This window comes from Eleutherodactylus coqui, chromosome 2, assembly GCF_035609145.1.
Source record: "Eleutherodactylus coqui strain aEleCoq1 chromosome 2, aEleCoq1.hap1, whole genome shotgun sequence".
NCBI lineage: Eukaryota > Metazoa > Chordata > Amphibia > Anura > Eleutherodactylidae > Eleutherodactylus > Eleutherodactylus coqui.
In genome coordinates, this window is record NC_089838.1 from 345,910,798 (window position 1) to 345,938,480 (window position 27,683).

Genomic DNA, 27,683 nt, shown 5'->3' on the forward strand with positions numbered 1-27,683 from the left:
GCTGCTGTAGTAATACGGTATAATATCTCCTCCACAGACACTGACAGACATGAGGAGACGCTGCTGTAGTAATACTGTATAATGTCTCCTCCACAGACACTGACAGACATGAGGAGACGCTGCTGTAGTAATACTGTATAATGTCTGCTCCTCCACAGACATGAGGAGACGCTGCTGTAGTAATACTGTATAATGTCAGCTCCTCCACAGACACTGACAGACATGAGGAGACGCTGCTGTAGTAATACTGTATAATGTCTGCTCCTCCACAGACACTGACAGACATGAGGAGACGCTGCTGTAGTAATACTGTATAATGTCTGCTCCACAGACACTGACAGACATGAGGAGACGCTGCTGTAGTAATACTGTATAATGTCTGCTCCACAGACACTGACAGACATGAGGAGACGCTGCTGTAGTAATACTGTATAATGTCTGCTCCTCCACAGACACTGACAGACATGAGGAGACGCTGCTGTAGTAATACTGTATAATGTCTGCTCCTCCACCATAGACACTGACAGACATGAGGAGACGCTGCTGTAGTAATACTTTATAATGTCTGCTCCTCCATAGACACTGACAGACATGAGGAGACACTGCTGTAGTAATACTGTATAATGTCTCCTCCACAGACACTGACAGACATGAGGAGACGCTGCTGTAGTAATACTGTATAATGTCTGCTCCTCCACAGACACTGACAGACATGAGGAGACGCTGCTGTAGTAATACGGTATAATGTCTCCTCCATAGACACTGACAGAGATGAGGAGACGCTGCTGTAGTAATACCGTATAATGTCTCCTCCACAGACACTGACAGACATGAGGAGACGCTGCTGTAGTAATACTGTATAATGTCTGCTCCACAGACACTGACAGACATGAGGAGACGCTGCTGTAGTAATACTGTATAATGTCTGCTCCTCCACAGACATGAGGAAACGCTGCTGTAGTAATACTGTATAATGTCTGCTCCTCCACAGACATGAGGAGACGCTGCTGTAGTAATACTGTATAATGTCTGCTCCTCCACAGACACTGACAGACATGAGGAGACGCTGCTGTAGTAATACTGTATAATGTCTGCTCCTCCATAGACACTGACAGGCATGAGGAGACGCTGCTGTAGTAATACTGTATAATGTCTCCTCCTCCACAGACACTGACAGACATGAGGAGACGCTGCTGTAGTAATACTGTATAATGTCTCCTCCACAGACACTGACAGACATGAGGAGACGCTGCTGTAGTAATACTGTATAATGTCTGCTCCACAGAAACTGACAGATATGAGGAGACGCTGCTGTAGGAATACTGTATAATGTCTCCTCCACAGACACTGACAGATATGAGGAGACGCTGCTGTAGGAATACTGTATAATGTCTGCTCATCCACAGAAACTGACAGACATGAGGAGACGCTGCTGTAGTAATACTGTATAATGTCTGCTCCACAGACACTGACAGACATGAGGAGACGCTGCTGTAGTAATACTGTATATTGTCTGCTCCTCCACAGACACTGACAGACATGAGGAGACGCTGCTGTAGTAATACGGTATAATGTCTCCTCCACAGACACTGACAGACATGAGGAGACGCTGCTGTAGTAATACTGTATAATGTCTGCTCCTCCACAGACACTGACAGACATGAGGAGACGCTGCTGTAGTAATACGGTATAATGTCTCCTCCACAGACACTGACAGACATGAGGAGATGCTGCTGTAGTAATACTGTATAATGGCTGCTCCTCCACAGACACTGACAGACATGAGGAGACGCTGCTGTAGTAATACTGTATAATGTCTGCTCCTTCACAGACACTGACAGACATGAGGAGACGCTGCTGTAGTAATACTGTATAATGTCTGCTCCTTCACAGACACTGACAGACATGAGGAGACGCTGCTGTAGTAATACTGTATAATATCTGCTCCTCCACAGACACTGACAGACATGAGGAGACGCTGCTGTAGTAATACGGTATAATGTCTGCTCCTCCACAGACACTGACAGACATGAGGAGACGCTGCTGTAGTAATACTGTATAATGTCTGCTCCTCCACAGACACTGACAGACATGAGGAGACGCTGCTGTAGTAATACTGTATAATGTCTCCTCCACAGACACTGACAGACAGGAGGAGACGCTGCTGTAGTAATACTGTATAATGTCTGCTCCTCCACAGACACTGACAGACATGAGGAGACGCTGCTGTAGCAATACTGTATAATGTCTGCTCCTCCACAGACACTGACAGACATGAGGAGACGCTGCTGTAGTAATACGGTATAATGTCTGCTCCTCCACAGACACTGACAGACATGAGGAGACGCTGCTGTAGTAATACTGTATAATGTCTGCTCCTCCACAGACACTGACAGACAGGAGGAGACGCTGCTGTAGTAACACGGTATAATGTCTCCTCCACAGACACTGACAGACATGAGGAGACGCTGCTGTAGACATACTGTATAATGTCTGCTCCTCCACAGACACTGACAGACATGAGGAGACGCTGCTGTAGTAATACTGTATAATGTCTCCTCCATAGACACTACAGACATGAGGAGACGCTGCTGTAGTAATACTGTATAATGTCTCCTCCACAGACACTGACAGACATGAGGAGACGCTGCTGTAGTAATACTGTATAATGTCTGCTCCACAGACACTACAGACATGAGGAGACGCTGCTGTAGTAATACTGTATAATGTCTCCTCCACAGACACTGACAGACATGAGGAGACGCTGCTGTAGTAATACTGTATAATGTCTGCTCCTCCACAGACACTGACAGACATGAGGAGACGCTGCTGTAGTAATACTGTATAATGTCTGCTCCTCCACAGACACTGACAGACATGAGGAGACGCTGCTGTAGTAATACTGTATAATGTCTGCTCCTCCACAGACACTGACAGACATGAGGAGACGCTGCTGTAGTAATACTGTATAATGTCTGCTCCTCCACAGACACTGACAGACAGGAGGAGACGCTGCTGTAGTAATACGGTATAATGTCTCCTCCACAGACACTGACAGACATGAGGAGACGCTGCTGTAGTAATACTGTATAATGTCTCCTCCACAGACACTGACAGACAGGAGGAGACACTGCTGTAGTAATACTGTATAATGTCTGCTCCTCCACAGACACTGACAGACATGAGGAGACGCTGCTGTAGCAATACTGTATAATGTCTGCTCCTCCACAGACACTGACAGACATGAGGAGACGCTGCTGTAGTAATACGGTATAATGTCTGCTCCTCCACAGACACTGACAGACATGAGGAGACGCTGCTGTAGTAATACTGTATAATGTCTGCTCCTCCACAGACACTGACAGACAGGAGGAGACGCTGCTGTAGTAACACGGTATAATGTCTCCTCCACAGACACTGACAGACATGAGGAGACGCTGCTGTAGACATACTGTATAATGTCTGCTCCTCCACAGACACTGACAGACATGAGGAGACGCTGCTGTAGTAATACTGTATAATGTCTCCTCCATAGACACTGACAGACATGAGGAGACGCTGCTGTAGTAATACTGTATGCTGTCTGTTCCTCCACAGACACTGACAGACATGAGGAGACGCTGCTGTAGGAATACTGTATAATCTCTGCTCCTCCACAGAAACTGACAGACATGAGGAGACGCTGCTGTAGTAATACGGTATAATATCTCCTCCACAGACACTGACAGACATGAGGAGACGCTGCTGTAGTAATACTGTATAATGTCTCCTCCACAGACACTGACAGACATGAGGAGACGCTGCTGTAGTAATACTGTATAATGTCTGCTCCTCCACAGACATGAGGAGACGCTGCTGTAGTAATACTGTATAATGTCAGCTCCTCCACAGACATGAGGAGACGCTGCTGTAGTAATTCTGTATAATGTCTGCTCCTCCACAGACACTGACAGACATGAGGAGACGCTGCTGTAGGAATACTGTATAATCTCTGCTCCTCCACAGAAACTGACAGACATGAGGAGACGCTGCTGTAGTAATACGGTATAATGTCTCCTCCACAGACACTGACAGACATGAGGAGACGCTGCTAAAGTAATACTGTATAATATCTCCTCCACAGACACTGACAGACATGAGGAGACGCTGCTGTAGTAATACTGTATAATGTCTGCTCTTCCACAGACACTGACAGACATGAGGAGACGCTGCTGTAGTAATACTGTATAATGTCTGCTCCTCCACAGACACTGACAGACATGAGGAGACGCTGCTGTAGTAATACTGTATAATGTCTGCTCCATAGACACTGACAGACATGAGGAGACGCTGCTGTAGTAATACTGTATAATGTCTCCTCCACAGACACTGACAGACATGAGGAGACGCTGCTGTAGTAATACTGTATAATGTCTGCTCCACAGACACTGACAGACATGAGGAGACGCTGCTGTAGTAATACTGTATAATGTCTGCTCCTCCACAGACACTGACAGACATGAGGAGACGCTGCTGTAGTAATACTGTATAATGTCTGCTCCTCCACCATAGACACTGACAGACATGAGGAGACGCTGCTGTAGTAATACTTTATAATGTCTGCTCCTCCATAGACACTGACAGACATGAGGAGACGCTGCTGTAGTAATACTGTATAATGTCTCCTCCACAGACACTGACAGACATGAGGAGACGCTGCTGTAGTAATACTGTATAATGTCTGCTCCTCCACAGACACTGACAGACATGAGGAGACGCTGCTGTAGTAATACGGTATAATGTCTCCTCCATAGACACTGACAGAGATGAGGAGACGCTGCTGTAGTATTACCGTATAATGTCTCCTCCACAGACACTGACAGACATGAGGAGACGCTGCTGTAGTAATACTGTATAATGTCTGCTCCACAGACACTGACAGACATGAGGAGACGCTGCTGTAGTAATACTGTATAATGTCTGCTCCTCCACAGACATGAGGAGACGCTGCTGTAGTAATACTGTATAATGTCTGCTCCTCCACAGACATGAGGAGACGCTGCTGTAGTAATACTGTATAATGTCTGCTCCTCCACAGACATGAGGAGACGCTGCTGTAGTAATACTGTATAATGTCTGCTCCTCCGCAGACACTGACAGACATGAGGAGACGCTGCTGTAGTAATACTGTATAATGTCTGCTCCTCCATAGACACTGACAGGCATGAGGAGACGCTGCTGTAGTAATACTGTATAATGTCTCCTCCTCCACAGACACTGACAGACATGAGGAGACGCTGCTGTAGTAATACTGTATAATGTCTCCTCCACAGACACTGACAGACATGAGGAGACGCTGCTGTAGTAATACTGTATAATGTCTGCTCCACAGAAACTGACAGATATGAGGAGACGCTGCTGTAGGAATACTGTATAATGTCTCCTCCACAGACACTGACAGATATGAGGAGACGCTGCTGTAGGAATACTGTATAATGTCTGCTCATCCACAGAAACTGACAGACATGAGGAGACGCTGCTGTAGTAATACTGTATAATGTCTGCTCCTCCACAGACATGAGGAGACGCTGCTGTAGTAATACTGTATATTGTCTGCTCCTCCACAGACACTGACAGACATGAGGAGACGCTGCTGTAGTAATACGGTATAATGTCTCCTCCACAGACACTGACAGACATGAGGAGACGCTGCTGTAGTAATACTGTATAATGTCTGCTCCACAGACACTGACAGACATGAGGAGACGCTGCTGTAGTAATACTGTATAATGTCTGCTCCTCCACAGACACTGACAGACATGAGGAGACGCTGCTGTAGTAATACTGTATAATGTCTGCTCCTCCACCATAGACACTGACAGACATGAGGAGACGCTGCTGTAGTAATACTTTATAATGTCTGCTCCTCCATAGACACTGACAGACATGAGGAGACGCTGCTGTAGTAATACTGTATAATGTCTCCTCCACAGACACTGACAGACATGATGAGACGCTGCTGTAGTAATACTGTATAATGTCTGCTCCTCCACAGACACTGACAGACATGAGGAGACGCTGCTGTAGTAATACGGTATAATGTCTCCTCCATAGACACTGACAGAGATGAGGAGACGCTGCTGTAGTATTACCGTATAATGTCTCCTCCACAGACACTGACAGACATGAGGAGACGCTGCTGTAGTAATACTGTATAATGTCTGCTCCACAGACACTGACAGACATGAGGAGACGCTGCTGTAGTAATACTGTATAATGTCTGCTCCTCCACAGACATGAGGAGACGCTGCTGTAGTAATACTGTATAATGTCTGCTCCTCCACAGACATGAGGAGACGCTGCTGTAGTAATACTGTATAATGTCTGCTCCTCCACAGACATGAGGAGACGCTGCTGTAGTAATACTGTATAATGTCTGCTCCTCCATAGACACTGACAGACATGAGGAGACGCTGCTGTAGTAATACTGTATAATGTCTGCTCCTCCATAGACACTGACAGGCATGAGGAGACGCTGCTGTAGTAATACTGTATAATGTCTCCTCCTCCACAGACACTGACAGACATGAGGAGACGCTGCTGTAGTAATACTGTATAATGTCTCCTCCACAGACACTGACAGACATGAGGAGACGCTGCTGTAGTAATACTGTATAATGTCTGCTCCACAGAAACTGACAGATATGAGGAGACGCTGCTGTAGGAATACTGTATAATGTCTCCTCCACAGACACTGACAGATATGAGGAGACGCTGCTGTAGGAATACTGTATAATGTCTGCTCATCCACAGAAACTGACAGACATGAGGAGACGCTGCTGTAGTAATACTGTATAATGTCTGCTCCACAGACACTGACAGACATGAGGAGACGCTGCTGTAGTAATACTGTATATTGTCTGCTCCTCCACAGACACTGACAGACATGAGGAGACGCTGCTGTAGTAATACGGTATAATGTCTCCTCCACAGACACTGACAGACATGAGGAGACGCTGCTGTAGTAATACTGTATAATGTCTGCTCCACAGACACTGACAGACATGAGGAGACGCTGCTGTAGTAATACTGTATAATGTCTGCTCCTCCACAGACACTGACAGACATGAGGAGACGCTGCTGTAGTAATACTGTATAATGTCTGCTCCTCCACCATAGACACTGACAGACATGAGGAGACGCTGCTGTAGTAATACTTTATAATGTCTGCTCCTCCATAGACACTGACAGACATGAGGAGACGCTGCTGTAGTAATACTGTATAATGTCTCCTCCACAGACACTGACAGACATGAGGAGACGCTGCTGTAGTAATACTGTATAATGTCTGCTCCTCCACAGACACTGACAGACATGAGGAGACGCTGCTGTAGTAATACGGTATAATGTCTCCTCCATAGACACTGACAGAGATGAGGAGACGCTGCTGTAGTATTACCGTATAATGTCTCCTCCACAGACACTGACAGACATGAGGAGACGCTGCTGTAGTAATACTGTATAATGTCTGCTCCACAGACACTGACAGACATGAGGAGACGCTGCTGTAGTAATACTGTATAATGTCTGCTCCTCCACAGACATGAGGAGACGCTGCTGTAGTAATACTGTATAATGTCTGCTCCTCCACAGACATGAGGAGACGCTGCTGTAGTAATACTGTATAATGTCTGCTCCTCCACAGACATGAGGAGACGCTGCTGTAGTAATACTGTATAATGTCTGCTCCTCCACAGACACTGACAGACATGAGGAGACGCTGCTGTAGTAATACTGTATAATGTCTGCTCCTCCATAGACACTGACAGGCATGAGGAGACGCTGCTGTAGTAATACTGTATAATGTCTCCTCCTCCACAGACACTGACAGACATGAGGAGACGCTGCTGTAGTAATACTGTATAATGTCTCCTCCACAGACACTGACAGACATGAGGAGACGCTGCTGTAGTAATACTGTATAATGTCTGCTCCACAGAAACTGACAGATATGAGGAGACGCTGCTGTAGGAATACTGTATAATGTCTCCTCCACAGACACTGACAGATATGAGGAGACGCTGCTGTAGGAATACTGTATAATGTCTGCTCATCCACAGAAACTGACAGACATGAGGAGACGCTGCTGTAGTAATACTGTATAATGTCTGCTCCACAGACACTGACAGACATGAGGAGACGCTGCTGTAGTAATACTGTATATTGTCTGCTCCTCCACAGACACTGACAGACATGAGGAGACGCTGCTGTAGTAATACGGTATAATGTCTCCTCCACAGACACTGACAGACATGAGGAGACGCTGCTGTAGTAATACTGTATAATGTCTGCTCCTCCACAGACACTGACAGACATGAGGAGACGCTGCTGTAGTAATACGGTATAATGTCTCCTCCACAGACACTGACAGACATGAGGAGATGCTGCTGTAGTAATACTGTATAATGGCTGCTCCTCCACAGACACTGACAGACATGAGGAGACGCTGCTGTAGTAATACTGTATAATGTCTGCTCCTTCACAGACACTGACAGACATGAGGAGACGCTGCTGTAGTAATACTGTATAATGTCTGCTCCTTCACAGACACTGACAGACATGAGGAGACGCTGCTGTAGTAATACTGTATAATGTCTGCTCCTCCACAGACACTGACAGACATGAGGAGACGCTGCTGTAGTAATACTGTATAATGTCTGCTCCTCCACAGACACTGACAGACATGAGGAGACGCTGCTGTAGTAATACTGTATAATGTCTGCTCCTCCACAGACACTGACAGACATGAGGAGACGCTGCTGTAGTAATACTGTATAATGTCTGCTCCTCCACAGACACTGACAGACATGAGGAGACGCTGCTGTAGTAATACTGTATAATGTCTCCTCCATAGACACTGACAGACATGAGGAGACGCTGCTGTAGACATACTGTATAATGTCTGCTCCTCCACAGACACTGACAGACATGAGGAGACGCTGCTGTAGTAATACTGTATAATGTCTCCTCCACAGACACTGACAGACATGAGGAGACGCTGCTGTAGTAATACTGTATAATGTCTGCTCCACAGACACTGACAGACATGAGGAGACGCTGCTGTAGTAATACTGTATAATGTCTCCTCCTCTACAGACACTGACAGACATGAGACGCTGCTGTAGTAATACTGTATAATGTCTGCTCCACAGACACTGACAGACATGAGGAGACGCTGCTGTAGTAATACTGTATAATGTCTGCTCCTCCACAGACACTGACAGACATGAGGAGACGCTGCTGTAGTAATACTGTATAATGTCTGCTCCTCCACAGACACTGACAGACAGGAGGAGACGCTGCTGTAGTAATACGGTATAATGTCTCCTCCACAGACACTGACAGACATGAGGAGACGCTGCTGTAGTAATACTGTATAATGTCTCCTCCACAGACACTGACAGACAGGAGGAGACGCTGCTGTAGTAATACTGTATAATGTCTGCTCCTCCACAGACACTGACAGACATGAGGAGACGCTGCTGTAGCAATACTGTATGATGTCTGCTCCGCCACAGACACTGACAGACATGAGGAGACGCTGCTGTAGTAATACGGTATAATGTCTGCTCCTCCACAGACACTGACAGACATGAGGAGACGCTGCTGTAGTAATACTGTATAATGTCTGCTCCTCCACAGACACTGACAGACATGAGGAGACGCTGCTGTAGTAACACGGTATAATGTCTCCTCCACAGACACTGACAGACATGAGGAGACGCTGCTGTAGACATACTGTATAATGTCTGCTCCTCCACAGACACTGACAGACATGAGGAGACGCTGCTGTAGTAATACTGTATAATGTCTCCTCCATAGACACTGACAGACATGAGGAGACGCTGCTGTAGTAATACTGTATACTGTCTGTTCCTCCACAGACACTGACAGACATGAGGAGACGCTGCTGTAGGAATACTGTATAATCTCTGCTCCTCCACAGAAACTGACAGACATGAGGAGACGCTGCTGTAGTAATACGGTATAATATCTCCTCCACAGACACTGACAGACATGAGGAGACGCTGCTGTAGTAATACTGTATAATGTCTCCTCCACAGACACTGACAGACATGAGGAGACGCTGCTGTAGTAATACTGTATAATGTCTGCTCCTCCACAGACATGAGGAGACGCTGCTGTAGTAATACTGTATAATGTCAGCTCCTCCACAGACATGAGGAGACGCTGCTGTAGTAATTCTGTATAATGTCTGCTCCTCCACAGACACTGACAGACATGAGGAGACGCTGCTAAAGTAATACTGTATAATATCTCCTCCACAGACACTGACAGACATGAGGAGACGCTGCTGTAGTAATACTGTATAATGTCTGCTCTTCCACAGACACTGACAGACATGAGGAGACGCTGCTGTAGTAATACTGTATAATGTCTGCTCCTCCACAGACACTGACAGACATGAGGAGACGCTGCTGTAGTAATACTGTATAATGTCTGCTCCTCCACAGACACTGACAGACATGAGGAGACGCTGCTGTAGTAATACTGTATAATGTCTGCTCCACAGACACTGACAGACATGAGGAGACGCTGCTGTAGTAATATTGTATAATGTCTGCTCCTCCACAGACACTGACAGACATGAGGAGACGCTGCTGTAGTAATACTCTATAATGTCTCCTCCACAGACACTGACAGACATGAGGAGACGCTGCTGCAGTGATACTATATAATGTCTCCTCCACAGACACTGACAGACATGAGGAGACGCTGCTGTAGTAATACTGTATAATGTCTGCTCCGCAGACACTGACAGACATGAGGAGACGCTGCTGTAGTAGTACTGTATAATGTCTGCTCCTCCACAGACACTGACAGACATGAGGAGACGCTGCTGTAGTAATACTGTATAATGTCTCCTCCTCCACAGACACTGACAGACATGAGGAGACGCTGCTGTAGTAATACTGTATAATGTCTCCTCCACAGACACTGACAGACATGAGGAGACGCTGCTGTAGTAATACTGTATAATGTCTCCTCCACAGACACTGACAGACATGAGGAGACGCTGCTGTAGTAATACTGTATAATGTCTGCTCCTCCACAGACACTGACAGACATGAGGAGACGCTGCTGTAGTAATACTGTATAATGTCTGCTCCTCCACAGACACTGACAGACATGAGGAGACGCTGCTGTAGTAATACTGTATAATGTCTCCTCCTCCACAGACACTGACAGACATGAGGAGACGCTGCTTTAGTAATACTGTATAATGTCTGCTCCTCCACAGACACTGACAGACACGAGGAGACGCTGCTGTAGTAATACTGTATAATGTCTCCTCCACAGACACTGACAGACATGAGGAGACGCTGCTGTAGTAATACTGTATAATGTCTGCTCCTCCACAGACACTGACAGACATGAGGAGACGCTGCTGTAGTAATACTGTATAATGTCTGCTCCACCACAGACACTGACAGACATGAGGAGACGCTGCTGTAGTAATACTGTATAATGTCTGCTCCACAGACACTGACAGACATAAGGAGACGCTGCTGTGGTAACAGTGTATAATGTGTCCTCCACAGACACTGACAGACATGAGGAGACGCTGCTGTAGTAATACTGTATAATGTCTCCTCCACAGACACTGACAGACATGAGGAGACGCTGCTGTAGTAATACTGTATAATGTCTGCTCCTCCACAGACACTGACAGACATGAAGAGACGCTGCTGTAGTAATACTGTATAATGTCTCCTCCACAGACACTGACAGACATGAGGAGACGCTGCTGTAGTAATACTGTATAATGTCTGCTCCACAGACACTGACAGACATGAGGAGACGCTGCTGTAGTAATACTGTATAACGTCTGCTCCACAGACACTGACAGACATGAGGAGACGCTGCTGTAGTAATACTGTATAATGTCTGCTCCACAGACACTGACAGACATGAGGAGACGCTGCTGTAGTAATACTGTATAATGTCTGCTCCTCCACAGACATGAGGAGACGCTGCTGTAGTAATACTGTATAATGTCTGCTCCTCCACAGACACTGACAGACATGAGGAGACACTGCTGTAGTAATACTGTATAATGTCTGCTCCTCCACAGACACTGACAGACATGAGGAGACGCTGCTGTAGTAATACTGTATAATGTCTCCTCCACAGACACTGACAGACATGAGGAGACACTGCTGTAGTAATACTGTATAATGTCTGCTCCACAGACACTGACAGACATGAGGAGACGCTGCTGTAGTAATACTGTATAATGTCTGCTCCTCCACAGACATGAGGAGACGCTGCTGTAGTAATACTGTATAATGTCTGCTCCTCCACAGACATGAGGAGACGCTGCTGTAGTAATACTGTATAATGTCTGCTCCTCCACAGACACTGACAGACATGAGGAGACGCTGCTGTAGTAATACTGTATAATGTCTGCTCCTCCACAGACACTGACAGACATGAGGAGACGCTGCTGTAGTAATACTGTATAATGTCTGCTCCATAGACACTGACAGACATGAGGAGACGCTGCTGTAGTAATACTGTATAATGTCTGCTCCTCCACAGACATGAGGAGACGCTGCTGTAGTAATACTGTATAATGTCTGCTCCTCCACAGACACTGACAGACATGAGGAGACGCTGCTGTAGTAATACTGTATAATGCCTGCTCCACAGACACTGACAGACATGAGGAGACGCTGCTGTAGTAATACTGTATAATGTCTGCTCCACAGACACTGACAGACATGAGGAGACGCTGCTGTAGTAATACTGTATAATGTCTGCTCCTCCACAGACACTGACAGACATGAGGAGACGCTGCTGTAGTAATACTGTATAATGTCTGCTCCTCCACAGACACTGACAGACATGAGGAGACGCTGCTGTAGTAATACTGTATAATGTCTGCTCCTCCACAGACACTGACAGACATGAGGAGACGCTGCTGTAGTAATACTGTATAATGTCTCCTCCATAGACACTGACAGACATGAGGAGACGCTGCTGTAGACATACTGTATAATGTCTGCTCCTCCACAGACACTGACAGACATGAGGAGACGCTGCTGTAGTAATACTGTATAATGTCTGCTCCACAGACACTGACAGACATGAGGAGACGCTGCTGTAGTAATACTGTATAATGTCTGCTCCACAGACACTGACAGACATGAGGAGACGCTGCTGTAGTAATACTGTATAATGTCTGCTCCTCCACAGACACTGACAGACATGAGGAGACGCTGCTGTAGTAATACTGTATAATGTCTGCTCCTCCACAGACACTGACAGACATGAGGAGACGCTGCTGTAGTAATACTGTATAATGTCTGCTCCTCCACAGACACTGACAGACATGAGGAGACGCTGCTGTAGTAATACTGTATAATGTCTCCTCCATAGACACTGACAGACATGAGGAGACGCTGCTGTAGACATACTGTATAATGTCTGCTCCTCCACAGACACTGACAGACATGAGGAGACGCTGCTGTAGTAATACGGTATAATGTCTCCTCCACAGACACTGACAGACATGAGGAGACGCTGCTGTAGTAATACTGTATACTGTCTGTTCCTCCACAGACACTGACAGACATGAGGAGACGCTGCTGTAGTAATACTGTATAATGTCTGCTCCTCCACAGACACTGACAGACATGAGGAGACGCTGCTGTAGTAATACTGTATAATGTCTCCTCCACAGACACTGACAGACATGAGGAGACGCTGCTGTAGTAATACGGTATAATGTCTCCTCCACAGACACTGACAGACATGAGGAGACGCTGCTGTAGTAATACTGTATAATGGCTGCTCCTCCACAGACACTGACAGACATGAGGAGACGCTGCTGTAGTAATACTGTATAATGTCTGCTCCTCCACAGACACTGACAGACATGAGGAGACGCTGCTGTAGTAATACTGTATAATGTCTGCTCCTTCACAGACACTGACAGACATGAGGAGACGCTGCTGTAGTAATACTGTATAATGTCTGCTCCTTCACAGACACTGACAGACATGAGGAGACGCTGCTGTAGTAATACTGTATAATGTCTGCTCCTCCACAGACACTGACAGACATGAGGAGACGCTGCTGTAGTAATACTGTATAATGTCTGCTCCACAGACACTGACAGACATGAGGAGACGCTGCTGTAGTAATATTGTATAATGTCTGCTCCTCCACAGATACTGACAGACATGAGGAGACGCTGCTGTAGTAATACTCTATAATGTCTCCTCCACAGACACTGACAGACATGAGGAGACGCTGCTGCAGTGATACTATATAATGTCTCCTCCACAGACACTGACAGACATGAGGAGACGCTGCTGTAGTAATACTGTATCATGTCTGCTCCTCCACAGACACTGACAGACATGAGGAGACGCTGCTGTAGTAATACTGTATAATGTCTCCTCCACAGACACTGACAGACATGAGGAGACGCTGCTGTAGTAATACTGTATAATGTCTGCTCCGCAGACACTGACAGACATGAGGAGACGCTGCTGTAGTAATACTGTATAATGTCTGCTCCACAGATACTGACAGACACGAGGAGACGCTGCTGTAGTAGTACTGTATAATGTCTGCTCCTCCACAGACACTGACAGACATGAGGAGACGCTGCTGTAGTAATACTGTATAATGTCTCCTCCTCCACAGACACTGACAGACATGAGGAGACGCTGCTGTAGTAATACTGTATAATGTCTCCTCCACAGACACTGACAGACATGAGGAGACGCTGCTGTAGTAATACTGTATAATGTCTCCTCCACAGACACTGACAGACATGAGGAGACGCTGCTGTAGTAATACTGTATAATGTCTGCTCCGCAGACACTGACAGACATGAGGAGACGCTGCTGTAGTAATACTGTATAATGTCTGCTCCTCCACAGACACTGACAGACATGAGGAGACGCTGCTGTAGTAATACTGTATAATGTCTCCTCCTCCACAGACACTGACAGACATGAGGAGACGCTGCTTTAGTAATACTGTATAATGTCTGCTCCTCCACAGACACTGACAGACACGAGGAGACGCTGCTGTAGTAATACTGTATAATGTCTCCTCCACAGACACTGACAGACATGAGGAGACGCTGCTGTAGTAATACTGTATAATGTCTGCTCCTCCACAGACACTGACAGACATGAGGAGACGCTGCTGTAGTAATACTGTATAATGTCTGCTCCACCACAGACACTGACAGACATGAGGAGACGCTGCTGTAGTAATACTGTATAATGTCTGCTCCACAGACACTGACAGACATAAGGAGACGCTGCTGTGGTAACAGTGTATAATGTGTCCTCCACAGACACTGACAGACATGAGGAGACGCTGCTGTAGTAATACTGTATAATGTCTCCTCCACAGACACTGACAGACATGAGGAGACGCTGCTGTAGTAATACTGTATAATGTCTGCTCCTCCACAGACACTGACAGACATGAAGAGACGCTGCTGTAGTAATACTGTATAATGTCTCCTCCACAGACACTGACAGACATGAGGAGACGCTGCTGTAGTAATACTGTATAATGTCTGCTCCACAGACACTGACAGACATGAGGAGACGCTGCTGTAGTAATACTGTATAACGTCTGCTCCACAGACACTGACAGACATGAGGAGACGCTGCTGTAGTAATACTGTATAATGTCTGCTCCACAGACACTGACAGACATGAGGAGACGCTGCTGTAGTAATACTGTATAATGTCTGCTCCTCCACAGACATGAGGAGACGCTGCTGTAGTAATACTGTATAATGTCTGCTCCTCCACAGACACTGACAGACATGAGGAGACGCTGCTGTAGTAATACTGTATAATGTCTGCTCCTCCACAGACACTGACAGACATGAGGAGACGCTGCTGTAGTAATACTGTATAATGTCTCCTCCACAGACACTGACAGACATGAGGAGACACTGCTGTAGTAATACTGTATAATGTCTGCTCCACAGACACTGACAGACATGAGGAGACGCTGCTGTAGTAATACTGTATAATGTCTGCTCCTCCACAGACATGAGGAGACGCTGCTGTAGTAATACTGTATAATGTCTGCTCCTCCACAGACATGAGGAGACGCTGCTGTAGTAATACTGTATAATGTCTGCTCCTCCACAGACACTGACAGACATGAGGAGACGCTGCTGTAGTAATACTGTATAATGTCTGCTCCTCCACAGACACTGACAGACATGAGGAGACGCTGCTGTAGTAATACTGTATAATGTCTGCTCCATAGACACTGACAGACATGTGGAGACGCTGCTGTAGTAATACTGTATAATGTCTGCTCCTCCACAGACATGAGGAGACGCTGCTGTAGTAATACTGTATAATGTCTGCTCCTCCACAGACATTGACAGACATGAGGAGACGCTGCTGTAGTAATACTGTATAATGTCTGCTCCTCCACAGACACTGACAGACATGAGGAGACGCTGCTGTAGTAATACTGTATAATGTCTGCTCCACAGACACTGACAGACATGAGGAGACGCTGCTGTAGTAATACTGTATAATGTCTGCTCCTCCACAGACACTGACAGACATGAGGAGACGCTGCTGTAGTAATACTGTATAATGTCTCCTCCACAGACACTGACAGACATGAGGAGACACTGCTGTAGTAATACTGTATAATGTCTGCTCCACAGACACTGACAGACATGAGGAGACGCTGCTGTAGTAATACTGTATAATGTCTGCTCCTCCACAGACATGAGGAGACGCTGCTGTAGTAATACTGTATAATGTCTGCTCCTCCACAGACATGAGGAGACGCTGCTGTAGTAATACTGTATAATGTCTGCTCCTTCACAGACACTGACAGACATGAGGAGACGCTGCTGTAGTAATACTGTATAATGTCTGCTCCTCCACAGACACTGACAGACATGAGGAGACGCTGCTGTAGTAATACTGTATAATGTCTGCTCCATAGACACTGACAGACATGTGGAGACGCTGCTGTAGTAATACTGTATAATGTCTGCTCCTCCACAGACATGAGGAGACGCTGCTGTAGTAATACTGTATAATGTCTGCTCCTCCACAGACATTGACAGACATGAGGAGACGCTGCTGTAGTAATACTGTATAATGTCTGCTCCACAGACACTGACAGACATGAGGAGACGCTGCTGTAGTAATACTGTATAACGTCTGCTCCACAGACACTGACAGACATGAGGAGACGCTGCTGTAGTAATACTGTATAATGTCTGCTCCACAGACACTGACAGACATGAGGAGACGCTGCTGTAGTAATACTGTATAATGTCTGCTCCTCCACAGACATGAGGAGACGCTGCTGTAGTAATACTGTATAATGTCTGCTCCTCCACAGACACTGACAGACATGAGGAGACGCTGCTGTAGTAATACTGTATAATGTCTGCTCCTCCACAGACACTGACAGACATGAGGAGACGCTGCTGTAGTAATACTGTATAATGTCTGCTCCTCCACAGACACTGACAGACATGAGGAGACGCTGCTGTAGTAATACTGTATAATGTCTCCTCCACAGACACTGACAGACATGAGGAGACACTGCTGTAGTAATACTGTATAATGTCTGCTCCACAGACACTGACAGACATGAGGAGACGCTGCTGTAGTAATACTGTATAATGTCTGCTCCTCCACAGACATGAGGAGACGCTGCTGTAGTAATACTGTATAATGTCTGCTCCTCCACAGACATGAGGAGACGCTGCTGTAGTAATACTGTATAATGTCTGCTCCTCCACAGACACTGACAGACATGAGGAGACGCTGCTGTAGTAATACTGTATAATGTCTGCTCCTCCACAGACACTGACAGACATGAGGAGACGCTGCTGTAGTAATACTGTATAATGTCTGCTCCATAGACACTGACAGACATGTGGAGACGCTGCTGTAGTAATACTGTATAATGTCTGCTCCTCCACAGACATGAGGAGACGCTGCTGTAGTAATACTGTATAATGTCTGCTCCTCCACAGACATTGACAGACATGAGGAGACGCTGCTGTAGTAATACTGTATAATGTCTGCTCCTCCACAGACACTGACAGACATGAGGAGACGCTGCTGTAGTAATACTGTATAATGTCTGCTCCACAGACACTGACAGACATGAGGAGACGCTGCTGTAGTAATACTGTATAATGTCTGCTCCTCCACAGACACTGACAGACATGAGGAGACGCTGCTGTAGTAATACTGTATAATGTCTCCTCCACAGACACTGACAGACATGAGGAGACACTGCTGTAGTAATACTGTATAATGTCTGCTCCACAGACACTGACAGACATGAGGAGACGCTGCTGTAGTAATACTGTATAATGTCTGGTCCTCCACAGACATGAGGAGACGCTGCTGTAGTAATACTGTATAATGTCTGCTCCTCCACAGACATGAGGAGACGCTGCTGTAGTAATACTGTATAATGTCTGCTCCTTCACAGACACTGACAGACATGAGGAGACGCTGCTGTAGTAATACTGTATAATGTCTGCTCCTCCACAGACACTGACAGACATGAGGAGACGCTGCTGTAGTAATACTGTATAATGTCTGCTCCATAGACACTGACAGACATGTGGAGACGCTGCTGTAGTAATACTGTATAATGTCTGCTCCTCCACAGACATGAGGAGACGCTGCTGTAGTAATACTGTATAATGTCTGCTCCTCCACAGACATTGACAGACATGAGGAGACGCTGCTGTAGTAATACTGTATAATGTCTGCTCCACAGACACTGACAGACATGAGGAGACGCTGCTGTAGTAATACTGTATAATGTCTGCTCCTCCACAGACACTGACAGACATGAGGAGACGCTGCTGTAGTAATACTGTATAATGTCTGCTCCTCCACAGACACTGACAGACAAGAGGAGACGCTGCTGTAGTAATACTGTATAATGTCTCCTCCTCCACAGACACTGACAGACATGAGGAGACGCTGCTGTAGTAATACTGTATAATGTCTGCTCCACAGACACAGACAGACCTGAGGAGACGCTGCTGTAGTAATACTGTATAATCTCTGCTCCTCCACAGACACTGACAGACATGAGGAGACGCTGCTGTAGTAATACTGTATAATGTCTCCCCCACAGACACTGACAGACATGAGGAGACGCTGCTGTAGTAATACTGTATAATGTCTCCTCCACAGACACTGACAGACATGAGGAGACGCTGCTGTAGTAATACTGTATAATGTCTGCTCCTCCACAGATACTGACGGACATGAGGAGACGCTGCTGTAGTAATACTGTATAATGTCTACTCCTCCACAGATACTGACGGACATGAGGAGACGCTGCTGTAGTAATACTGTATAATGTCTCCTCCATAGACACTGACAGACATGAGGAGACGCTGCTGTAGTAATACTGTATAATGTCTGCTCCTCCACAGACACAGACAGACATGAGGAGACGCTGCTGTAGTAATACTGTATAATCTCTGCTCCTCCACAGACACTGACAGACATGAGGAGACGCTGCTGTAGTAATACTGTATAATGTCTCCCCCACAGACACTGACAGACATGAGGAGACGCTGCTGTAGTAATACTGTATAATGTCTGCTCCTCCACAGACACTGACAGACATGAGGAGACGCTGCTGTAGTAATACTGTATAATGTCTACTCCTCCACAGATACTGACGGACATGAGGAGACGCTGCTGTAGTAATACTGTATAATGTCTGCTCCACAGACACAGACAGACCTGAGGAGACGCTGCTGTAGTAATACTGTATAATCTCTGCTCCTCCACAGACACTGACAGACATGAGGAGACGCTGCTGTAGTAATACTGTATAATGTCTCCCCCACAGACACTGACAGACATGAGGAGACGCTGCTGTAGTAATACTGTATAATGTCTCCTCCACAGACACTGACAGACATGAGGAGACGCTGCTGTAGTAATACTGTATAATGTCTGCTCCTCCACAGATACTGACGGACATGAGGAGACGCTGCTGTAGTAATACTGTATAATGTCTACTCCTCCACAGATACTGACGGACATGAGGAGACGCTGCTGTAGTAATACTGTATAATGTCTCCTCCATAGACACTGACAGACATGAGGAGACGCTGCTGTAGTAATACTGTATAATGTCTGCTCCTCCACAGACACAGACAGACATGAGGAGACGCTGCTGTAGTAATACTGTATAATCTCTGCTCCTCCACAGACACTGACAGACATGAGGAGACGCTGCTGTAGTAATACTGTATAATGTCTCCCCCACAGACACTGACAGACATGAGGAGACGCTGCTGTAGTAATACTGTATAATGTCTGCTCCTCCACAGACACTGACAGACATGAGGAGACGCTGCTGTAGTAATACTGTATAATGTCTGCTCCTCCACAGACACTGACAGACATGAGGAGACGCTGCTGTAGTAATACTGTATAATGTCTCCTCCACAGACACTGACAGACCTGAGGAGACGCTGCTGTAGTAATACGGTATAATGTCTCCTCCACAGACACTGACAGACATGAGGAGACGCTGCTGTAGTAATACTGTATAATGTCTGCTCCTCCACAGATACTGACGGACATGAGGAGACGCTGCTGTAGTAATACTGTATAATGTCTCCTCCACAGACACTGACAGACCTGAGGAGACGCTGCTGTAGTAATACGGTATAATGTCTCCTCCACAGACACTGACAGACATGAGGAGACGCTGCTGTAGTAATACTGTATAATGTCTGCTCCTCCACAGACACTGACAGACATGAGGAGACGCTGCTGTAGTAATACTTTATAATGTCTCCTCCACAGACACTGACAGACATGAGGAGACGCTGCTGTAGTAATACGGTATAATGTCTGCTCCTCCACAGACACTGACAGACATGAGGAGACACTGCTGTAGTAATACTGTATAATGTCTGCTCCACAGACACTGACAGACATGAGGAGACGCTGCTGTAGTAATACTGTATAATGTCTGCTCCTCCACAGACATGAGGAGACGCTGCTGTAGTAATACTGTATAATGTCTCCTCCATAGACACTGACAGACATGAGGAGACGCTGCTGTAGTAATACTGTATAATGTCTGCTCCTCCACAGACACAGACAGACATGAGGAGACGCTGCTGTAGTAATACTGTATAATCTCTGCTCCTCCACAGACACTGACAGACATGAGGAGACGCTGCTGTAGTAATACTGTATAATGTCTCCCCCACAGACACTGACAGACATGAGGAGACGCTGCTGTAGTAATACTGTATAATGTCTGCTCCTCCACAGACACTGACAGACATGAGGAGACGCTGCTGTAGTAATACTGTATAATGTCTGCTCCTCCACAGACACTGACAGACATGAGGAGACGCTGCTGTAGTAATACTGTATAATGTCTCCTCCACAGACACTGACAGACCTGAGGAGACGCTGCTGTAGTAATACTGTATAATGTCTCCTCCACAGACACTGACAGACATGAGGAGACGCTGCTGTAGTAATACTGTATAATGTCTGCTCCTCCACAGATACTGACGGACATGAGGAGACGCTGCTGTAGTAATACTGTATAATGTCTACTCCTCCACAGATACTGACGGACATGAGGAGACGCTGCTGTAGTAATACTGTATAATGTCTCCTCCATAGACACTGACAGACATGAGGAGACGCTGCTGTAGTAATACTGTATAATGTCTGCTCCTCCACAGACACAGACAGACATGAGGAGACGCTGCTGTAGTAATACTGTATAATCTCTGCTCCTCCACAGACACTGACAGACATGAGGAGACGCTGCTGTAGTAATACTGTATAATGTCTCCCCCACAGACACTGACAGACATGAGGAGACGCTGCTGTAGTAATACTGTATAATGTCTGCTCCTCCACAGACACTGACAGACATGAGGAGACGCTGCTGTAGTAATACTGTATAATGTCTGCTCCTCCACAGACACTGACAGACATGAGGAGACGCTGCTGTAGTAATACTGTATAATGTCTCCTCCACAGACACTGACAGACCTGAGGAGACGCTGCTGTAGTAATACGGTATAATGTCTCCTCCACAGACACTGACAGACATGAGGAGACGCTGCTGTAGTAATACTGTATAATGTCTGCTCCTCCACAGACACTGACAGACATGAGGAGACGCTGCTGTAGTAATACTTTATAATGTCTCCTCCACAGACACTGACAGACATGAGGAGACGCTGCTGTAGTAATACGGTATAATGTCTGCTCCTCCACAGACACTGACAGACATGAGGAGACACTGCTGTAGTAATACTGTATAATGTCTGCTCCACAGACACTGACAGACATGAGGAGACGCTGCTGTAGTAATACTGTATAATGTCTGCTCCTCCACAGACATGAGGAGACGCTGCTGTAGTAATACTGTATAATGTCTGCTCCTCCACAGACATGAGGAGACGCTGCTGTAGTAATACTGTATAATGTCTGCTCCTCCACAGACACTGACAGACATGAGGAGACGCTGCTGTAGTAATACTGTATAATGTCTGCTCCTCCACAGACACTGACAGACATGAGGAGACGCTGCTGTAGTAATACTGTATAATGTTTGCTCCATAGACACTGACAGACATGTGGAGACGCTGCTGTAGTAATACTGTATAATGTCTGCTCCTCCACAGACATGAGGAGACGCTGCTGTAGTAATACTGTATAATGTCTGCTCCTCCACAGACATTGACAGACATGAGGAGACGCTGCTGTAGTAATACTGTATAATGTCTGCTCCACAGACACTGACAGACATGAGGAGACGCTGCTGTAGTAATACTGTATAATGTCTGCTCCACAGACACTGACAGACATGAGGAGACGCTGCTGTAGTAATACTGTATAATGTCTGCTCCTCCACAGACACTGACAGACATGAGGAGACGCTGCTGTAGTAATACTGTATAATGTCTGCTCCTCCACAGACACTGACAGACAAGAGGAGACGCTGCTGTAGTAATACTGTATAATGTCTCCTCCTCCACAGACACTGACAGACATGAGGAGACGCTGCTGTAGTAATACTGTATAATGTCTGCTCCACAGACACTGACAGACATGAGGAGACGCTGCTGTAGTAATACTGTATAATGTCTGCTCCTCCACAGACACTGACAGACATGAGGAGACGCTGCTGTAGTAATACTGTATAATGTCTGCTCCACAGACACTGACAGACATGAGGAGACGCTGCTGTAGTAATACTGTATAATGTCTCCTCCACAGACACTGACAGACATGAGGAGACGCTGCTGTAGTAATACTGTATAATGTCTACTCCTCCACAGATACTGACAGACATGAGGAGACGCTGCTGTAGTAATACTGTATAATGTCTCCTCCACAGACACTGACAGACAGGAGGAGACGCTGCTGTAGTAATACTGTATAATGTCTGCTCCTCCACAGACACTGACAGACATGAGGAGACGCTGCTGTAGTAATACTGTATAATGTCTACTCCTCCACAGATACTGACGGACATGAGGAGACGCTGCTGTAGTAATACTGTATAATGTCTGCTCCACAGACACAGACAGACCTGAGGAGACGCTGCTGTAGTAATACTGTATAATCTCTGCTCCTCCACAGACACTGACAGACATGAGAAGACGCTGCTGTAGTAATACTGTATAATGTCTCCCCCACAGACACTGACAGACATGAGGAGACGCTGCTGTAGTAATACTGTATAATGTCTCCTCCACAGACACTGACAGACATGAGGAGACGCTGCTGTAGTAATACTGTATAATGTCTGCTCCTCCACAGATACTGACGGACATGAGGAGACGCTGCTGTAGTAATACTGTATAATGTCTACTCCTCCACAGATACTGACGGACATGAGGAGACGCTGCTGTAGTAATACTGTATAATGTCTCCTCCATAGACACTGACAGACATGAGGAGACGCTGCTGTAGTAATACTGTATAATGTCTGCTCCTCCACAGACACAGACAGACATGAGGAGACGCTGCTGTAGTAATACTGTATAATCTCTGCTCCTCCACAGACACTGACAGACATGAGGAGACGCTGCTGTAGTAATACTGTATAATGTCTCCCCCACAGACACTGACAGACATGAGGAGACGCTGCTGTAGTAATACTGTATAATGTCTGCTCCTCCACAGACACTGACAGACATGAGGAGACGCTGCTGTAGTAATACTGTATAATGTCTGCTCCACAGACACTGACAGACATGAGGAGACGCTGCTGTAGTAATACTGTATAATGTCTGCTCCTCCACAGACACTGACAGACATGAGGAGACGCTGCTGTAGTAATACTGTATAATGTCTGCTCCTCCACAGACACTGACAGACATGAGGAGACGCTGCTGTAGTAATACTGTATAATGTCTCCTCCACAGACACTGACAGACCTGAGGAGACGCTGCTGTAGTAATACTGTATAATGTCTCCTCCTCCACAGACACTGACAGACATGAGGAGACGCTGCTGTAGTAATACTGTATAATGTCTGCTCCTCCACAGACACTGACAGACATGAGGAGACGCTGCTGTAGTAATACTGTATAATGTCTGCTCCTCCACAGACACTGACAGACATGAGGAGACGCTGCTGTAGTAATACTATATAATGTCTCCTCCACAGACACTGACAGACCTGAGGAGACGCTGCTGTAGTAATACGGTATAATGTCTCCTCCACAGACACTGACAGACATGAGGAGACGCTGCTGTAGTAATACTGTATAATGTCTGCTCCTCCACAGACACTGACAGACATGAGGAGACGCTGCTGTAGTAATACTTTATAATGTCTCCTCCACAGACACTGACAGACATAAGGAGAGGCTGCTGTAGTAATACTGTATAATGTCTGCTCCTCCACAGACACTGACAGACATGAGGAGACGCTGCTGTAGTAATACTGTATAATGTCTCCTCCACAGACACTGACAGACATGAGGAGACGCTGCTGTAGTAATACTGTATAATGTCTGCTCCTCCACAGACACTGACAGACATGAGGAGACGCTGCTGTAGTAACACTGTATAATGTCTCCCCCACAGACACTGACACACATGAGGAGACGCTGCTGTAGTAATACTGTATAATGTCTCCTCCACAGACACTGACAGACATGAGGAGACGCTGCTGTAGTAATACTGTATAATGTCTGCTCCTCCACAGACACTGACAGACATGAGGAGACGCTGCTGTAGTAATACTGTATAATGTCTCCTCCACAGACACTGACAGACATGAGGAGACGCTGCTGTAGTAATACTGTATAATGTCTGCTCCACAGACACTGACAGACATGAGGAGACGCTGCTGTAGACGTACCGTATTATGTGTTGCCGTGTAATGTTTGTGCTGTTACATGACTTGGCACCAGTACTATGGAGAGTTACATTGGTTATATGACTGTTCTGCACGTTTAGCCTTTTTCGCATTGCTGTAGGAACGTTTCATTAGCAGAACTTTAAAGAGATTTCTATTAGAGCGTTGCATGATTTCTTTCTTTCTAACCATAAAGCCCTCTAGAGCGGGGATCTTATGCAGCACAGTGAGTAACGCGGCTGCAGGGGACTGGGGGCGGAGCTTTAGGGTAATAGCGAGATAGAAAGGGGGAGGAGCTTAGAACGGAAAGGGGGGAAGAAGAAGGGAAGAGGAACAGAAGTGAGAAGCAAGTGAAGAGAGAAGACGGAGCCGTGCAAGACACCCACCCACCCGCCCGGGGGATTGGGCGAGGAGAGACTTTATAAGACTTTAGTTGTTGGAAATCGTCACAGCTGGGTTTTGCCTGAACTTTCCATGCTGGTTTGAAGAAAGGTTTACAAGCCCAAGGAAAGCGGGCTTACAAACGTCCAGTGGAACTGTTAAAGTTGAATTCAGTTAAGTTAAAGCGGGTTGGAGCATGGGAAGGGTTAGCGAGTTAGAAATAATAGGTAGTAAGGGTTAAATCGTTAATAAAGCTGTGGCCTACCCCACATTTGACATTAAAGAAGTTGTCGGTAAGTTTTTTGGTATTAGTTGGTAAGGGAGCGTCAGTCAGGCTGATGCCCCCAGTCCTCCTTTTAGACTGCGGTAGCGCCTAATAGGCTCCCAGAGTACCATGTACTGTAACACAGAAGTATTGCAGTGCCTTAAACATCCATTCCCCTTATGGAATGATTAGCCTTAGTTGTTGGTGACTGGGAGCTGCGCTGACCGCCTTCACCTCATGTGCCGCAGTACCGGTATTGCGACCTACAATAAGGCCTCCTTTCTTTATCTTCTGGCTCATTTCTCTCCCACAGGACGTGTTTCGTGCAGTACAAGTAGTAGTTTTCAGTGGCACCATGTATTGTACCGTATAAGGGGTTGCATTTTTCCCACTTCGCTCCAGTTTTGCACTTGCGTTATTTGTCGGGTGATTTGCGCAGTAACGGACTGGCTGCCGCTGTTCGGGGCGCTCGGATTACAGCCACATGGGGGTCACAGGGGGCTTCTTCTCCAGTAATACTTCTCTTCAGGCTTGTACCTGTTGAATGTCTCCGGGGTTGTTTTTTTGCGGGGGGGCCTGTTGTTGGCATTACTAACAGTTAGGGGAACAGATGACTTTTTGATCACTTTTCCTAGGAGCCAGTGACCAACGCAGCCGGTTGCTGCCATTGCGTTTTTTTCTGACAGTTAACCATGCAAGTTTGAAGGCAAGTAATCGCCCCTGCACAGGTTATCCACAGGACAGGGGGTCCTTGCTGAGACCCCTGCCGATCCCCCCACTCCGATGTGCCTGTGAATGATTGAGTGGGTGCTGCTCGGGTGTCAGAAGCGCTGCTGCCCACCCTCCCCTGGTGCAGGGCTATAGGTTTGTAGGTCTGACGTCTGTTTGTCTTCCGCAGATCTTCTATTACTCCACTGATATCTTCTCTAAAGCCGGGGTGGAGCAGCCGATCTACGCCACAATCGGCGCAGGAATCGTGAATACGGCGTTTACAGTTGTGTCGGTGAGTTCAGCTGATAGCACCCGTTGTAGGGGTCTGCGAAGTCTCTGCAGCACCAAGTCACTACAACAGTAGGGGAGACAAGTGTAACAAAGGAGCGCGCTCACCGCTGGAGGCGGAGTCTCAGGGGCCCGGTGGATACTAGGTAGATGTAAGCAGCACCGCATGGAACTCTCTAAAGGGTCATCAGGAAGTAAAAAATGCCGGTAGCATCTTTATTGTTTAAAAGACTCCATTAGAAGAGAGCCTGCGACGTTTCATCCTACGCAGGGGACTTCATCAGGCATACAAGCAATGAGACATAGACCTGTGTATATAGGGACATACTAGGGACCACCCCAATCATGGACTGGCTGACGGACACACCCCACACAGCATTGGTCCAAAGGAGGGGACGACAGGTGTACAAAGTAATTAGGGAAGGCGATCGTATAGTTATCAAAATATCACCTGGCCTATCCGGATCGCGGCCGGATATCACATGTGGTAAGTTCGGCCCTTAATCGGATGTAACACTAAGGGCTCCCACCCACTGGCCAGATTTTCTTTCTTGCGCTGCGAGAGCACGAGAAAAATATCGCAGCACAAGAAAGAGGC

The 27,683-nt window shown here is 46.5% G+C and overlaps 1 protein-coding gene across 2 annotated transcripts in view; it reads left to right on the forward strand.

Annotated features, from left to right (window-relative positions):
- Positions 1-27,683, forward strand: part of SLC2A4 (solute carrier family 2 member 4) — a 180,152-nt gene that overhangs the window by 142,940 nt on the left and 9,529 nt on the right. For both annotated transcript variants that reach the window (XM_066593967.1, XM_066593968.1), the window contains one exon: positions 26,985-27,089. In XM_066593967.1, the coding sequence (XP_066450064.1) occupies positions 26,985-27,089 (105 nt within the window). The remainder of the gene's footprint in view (positions 1-26,984; positions 27,090-27,683) is intronic.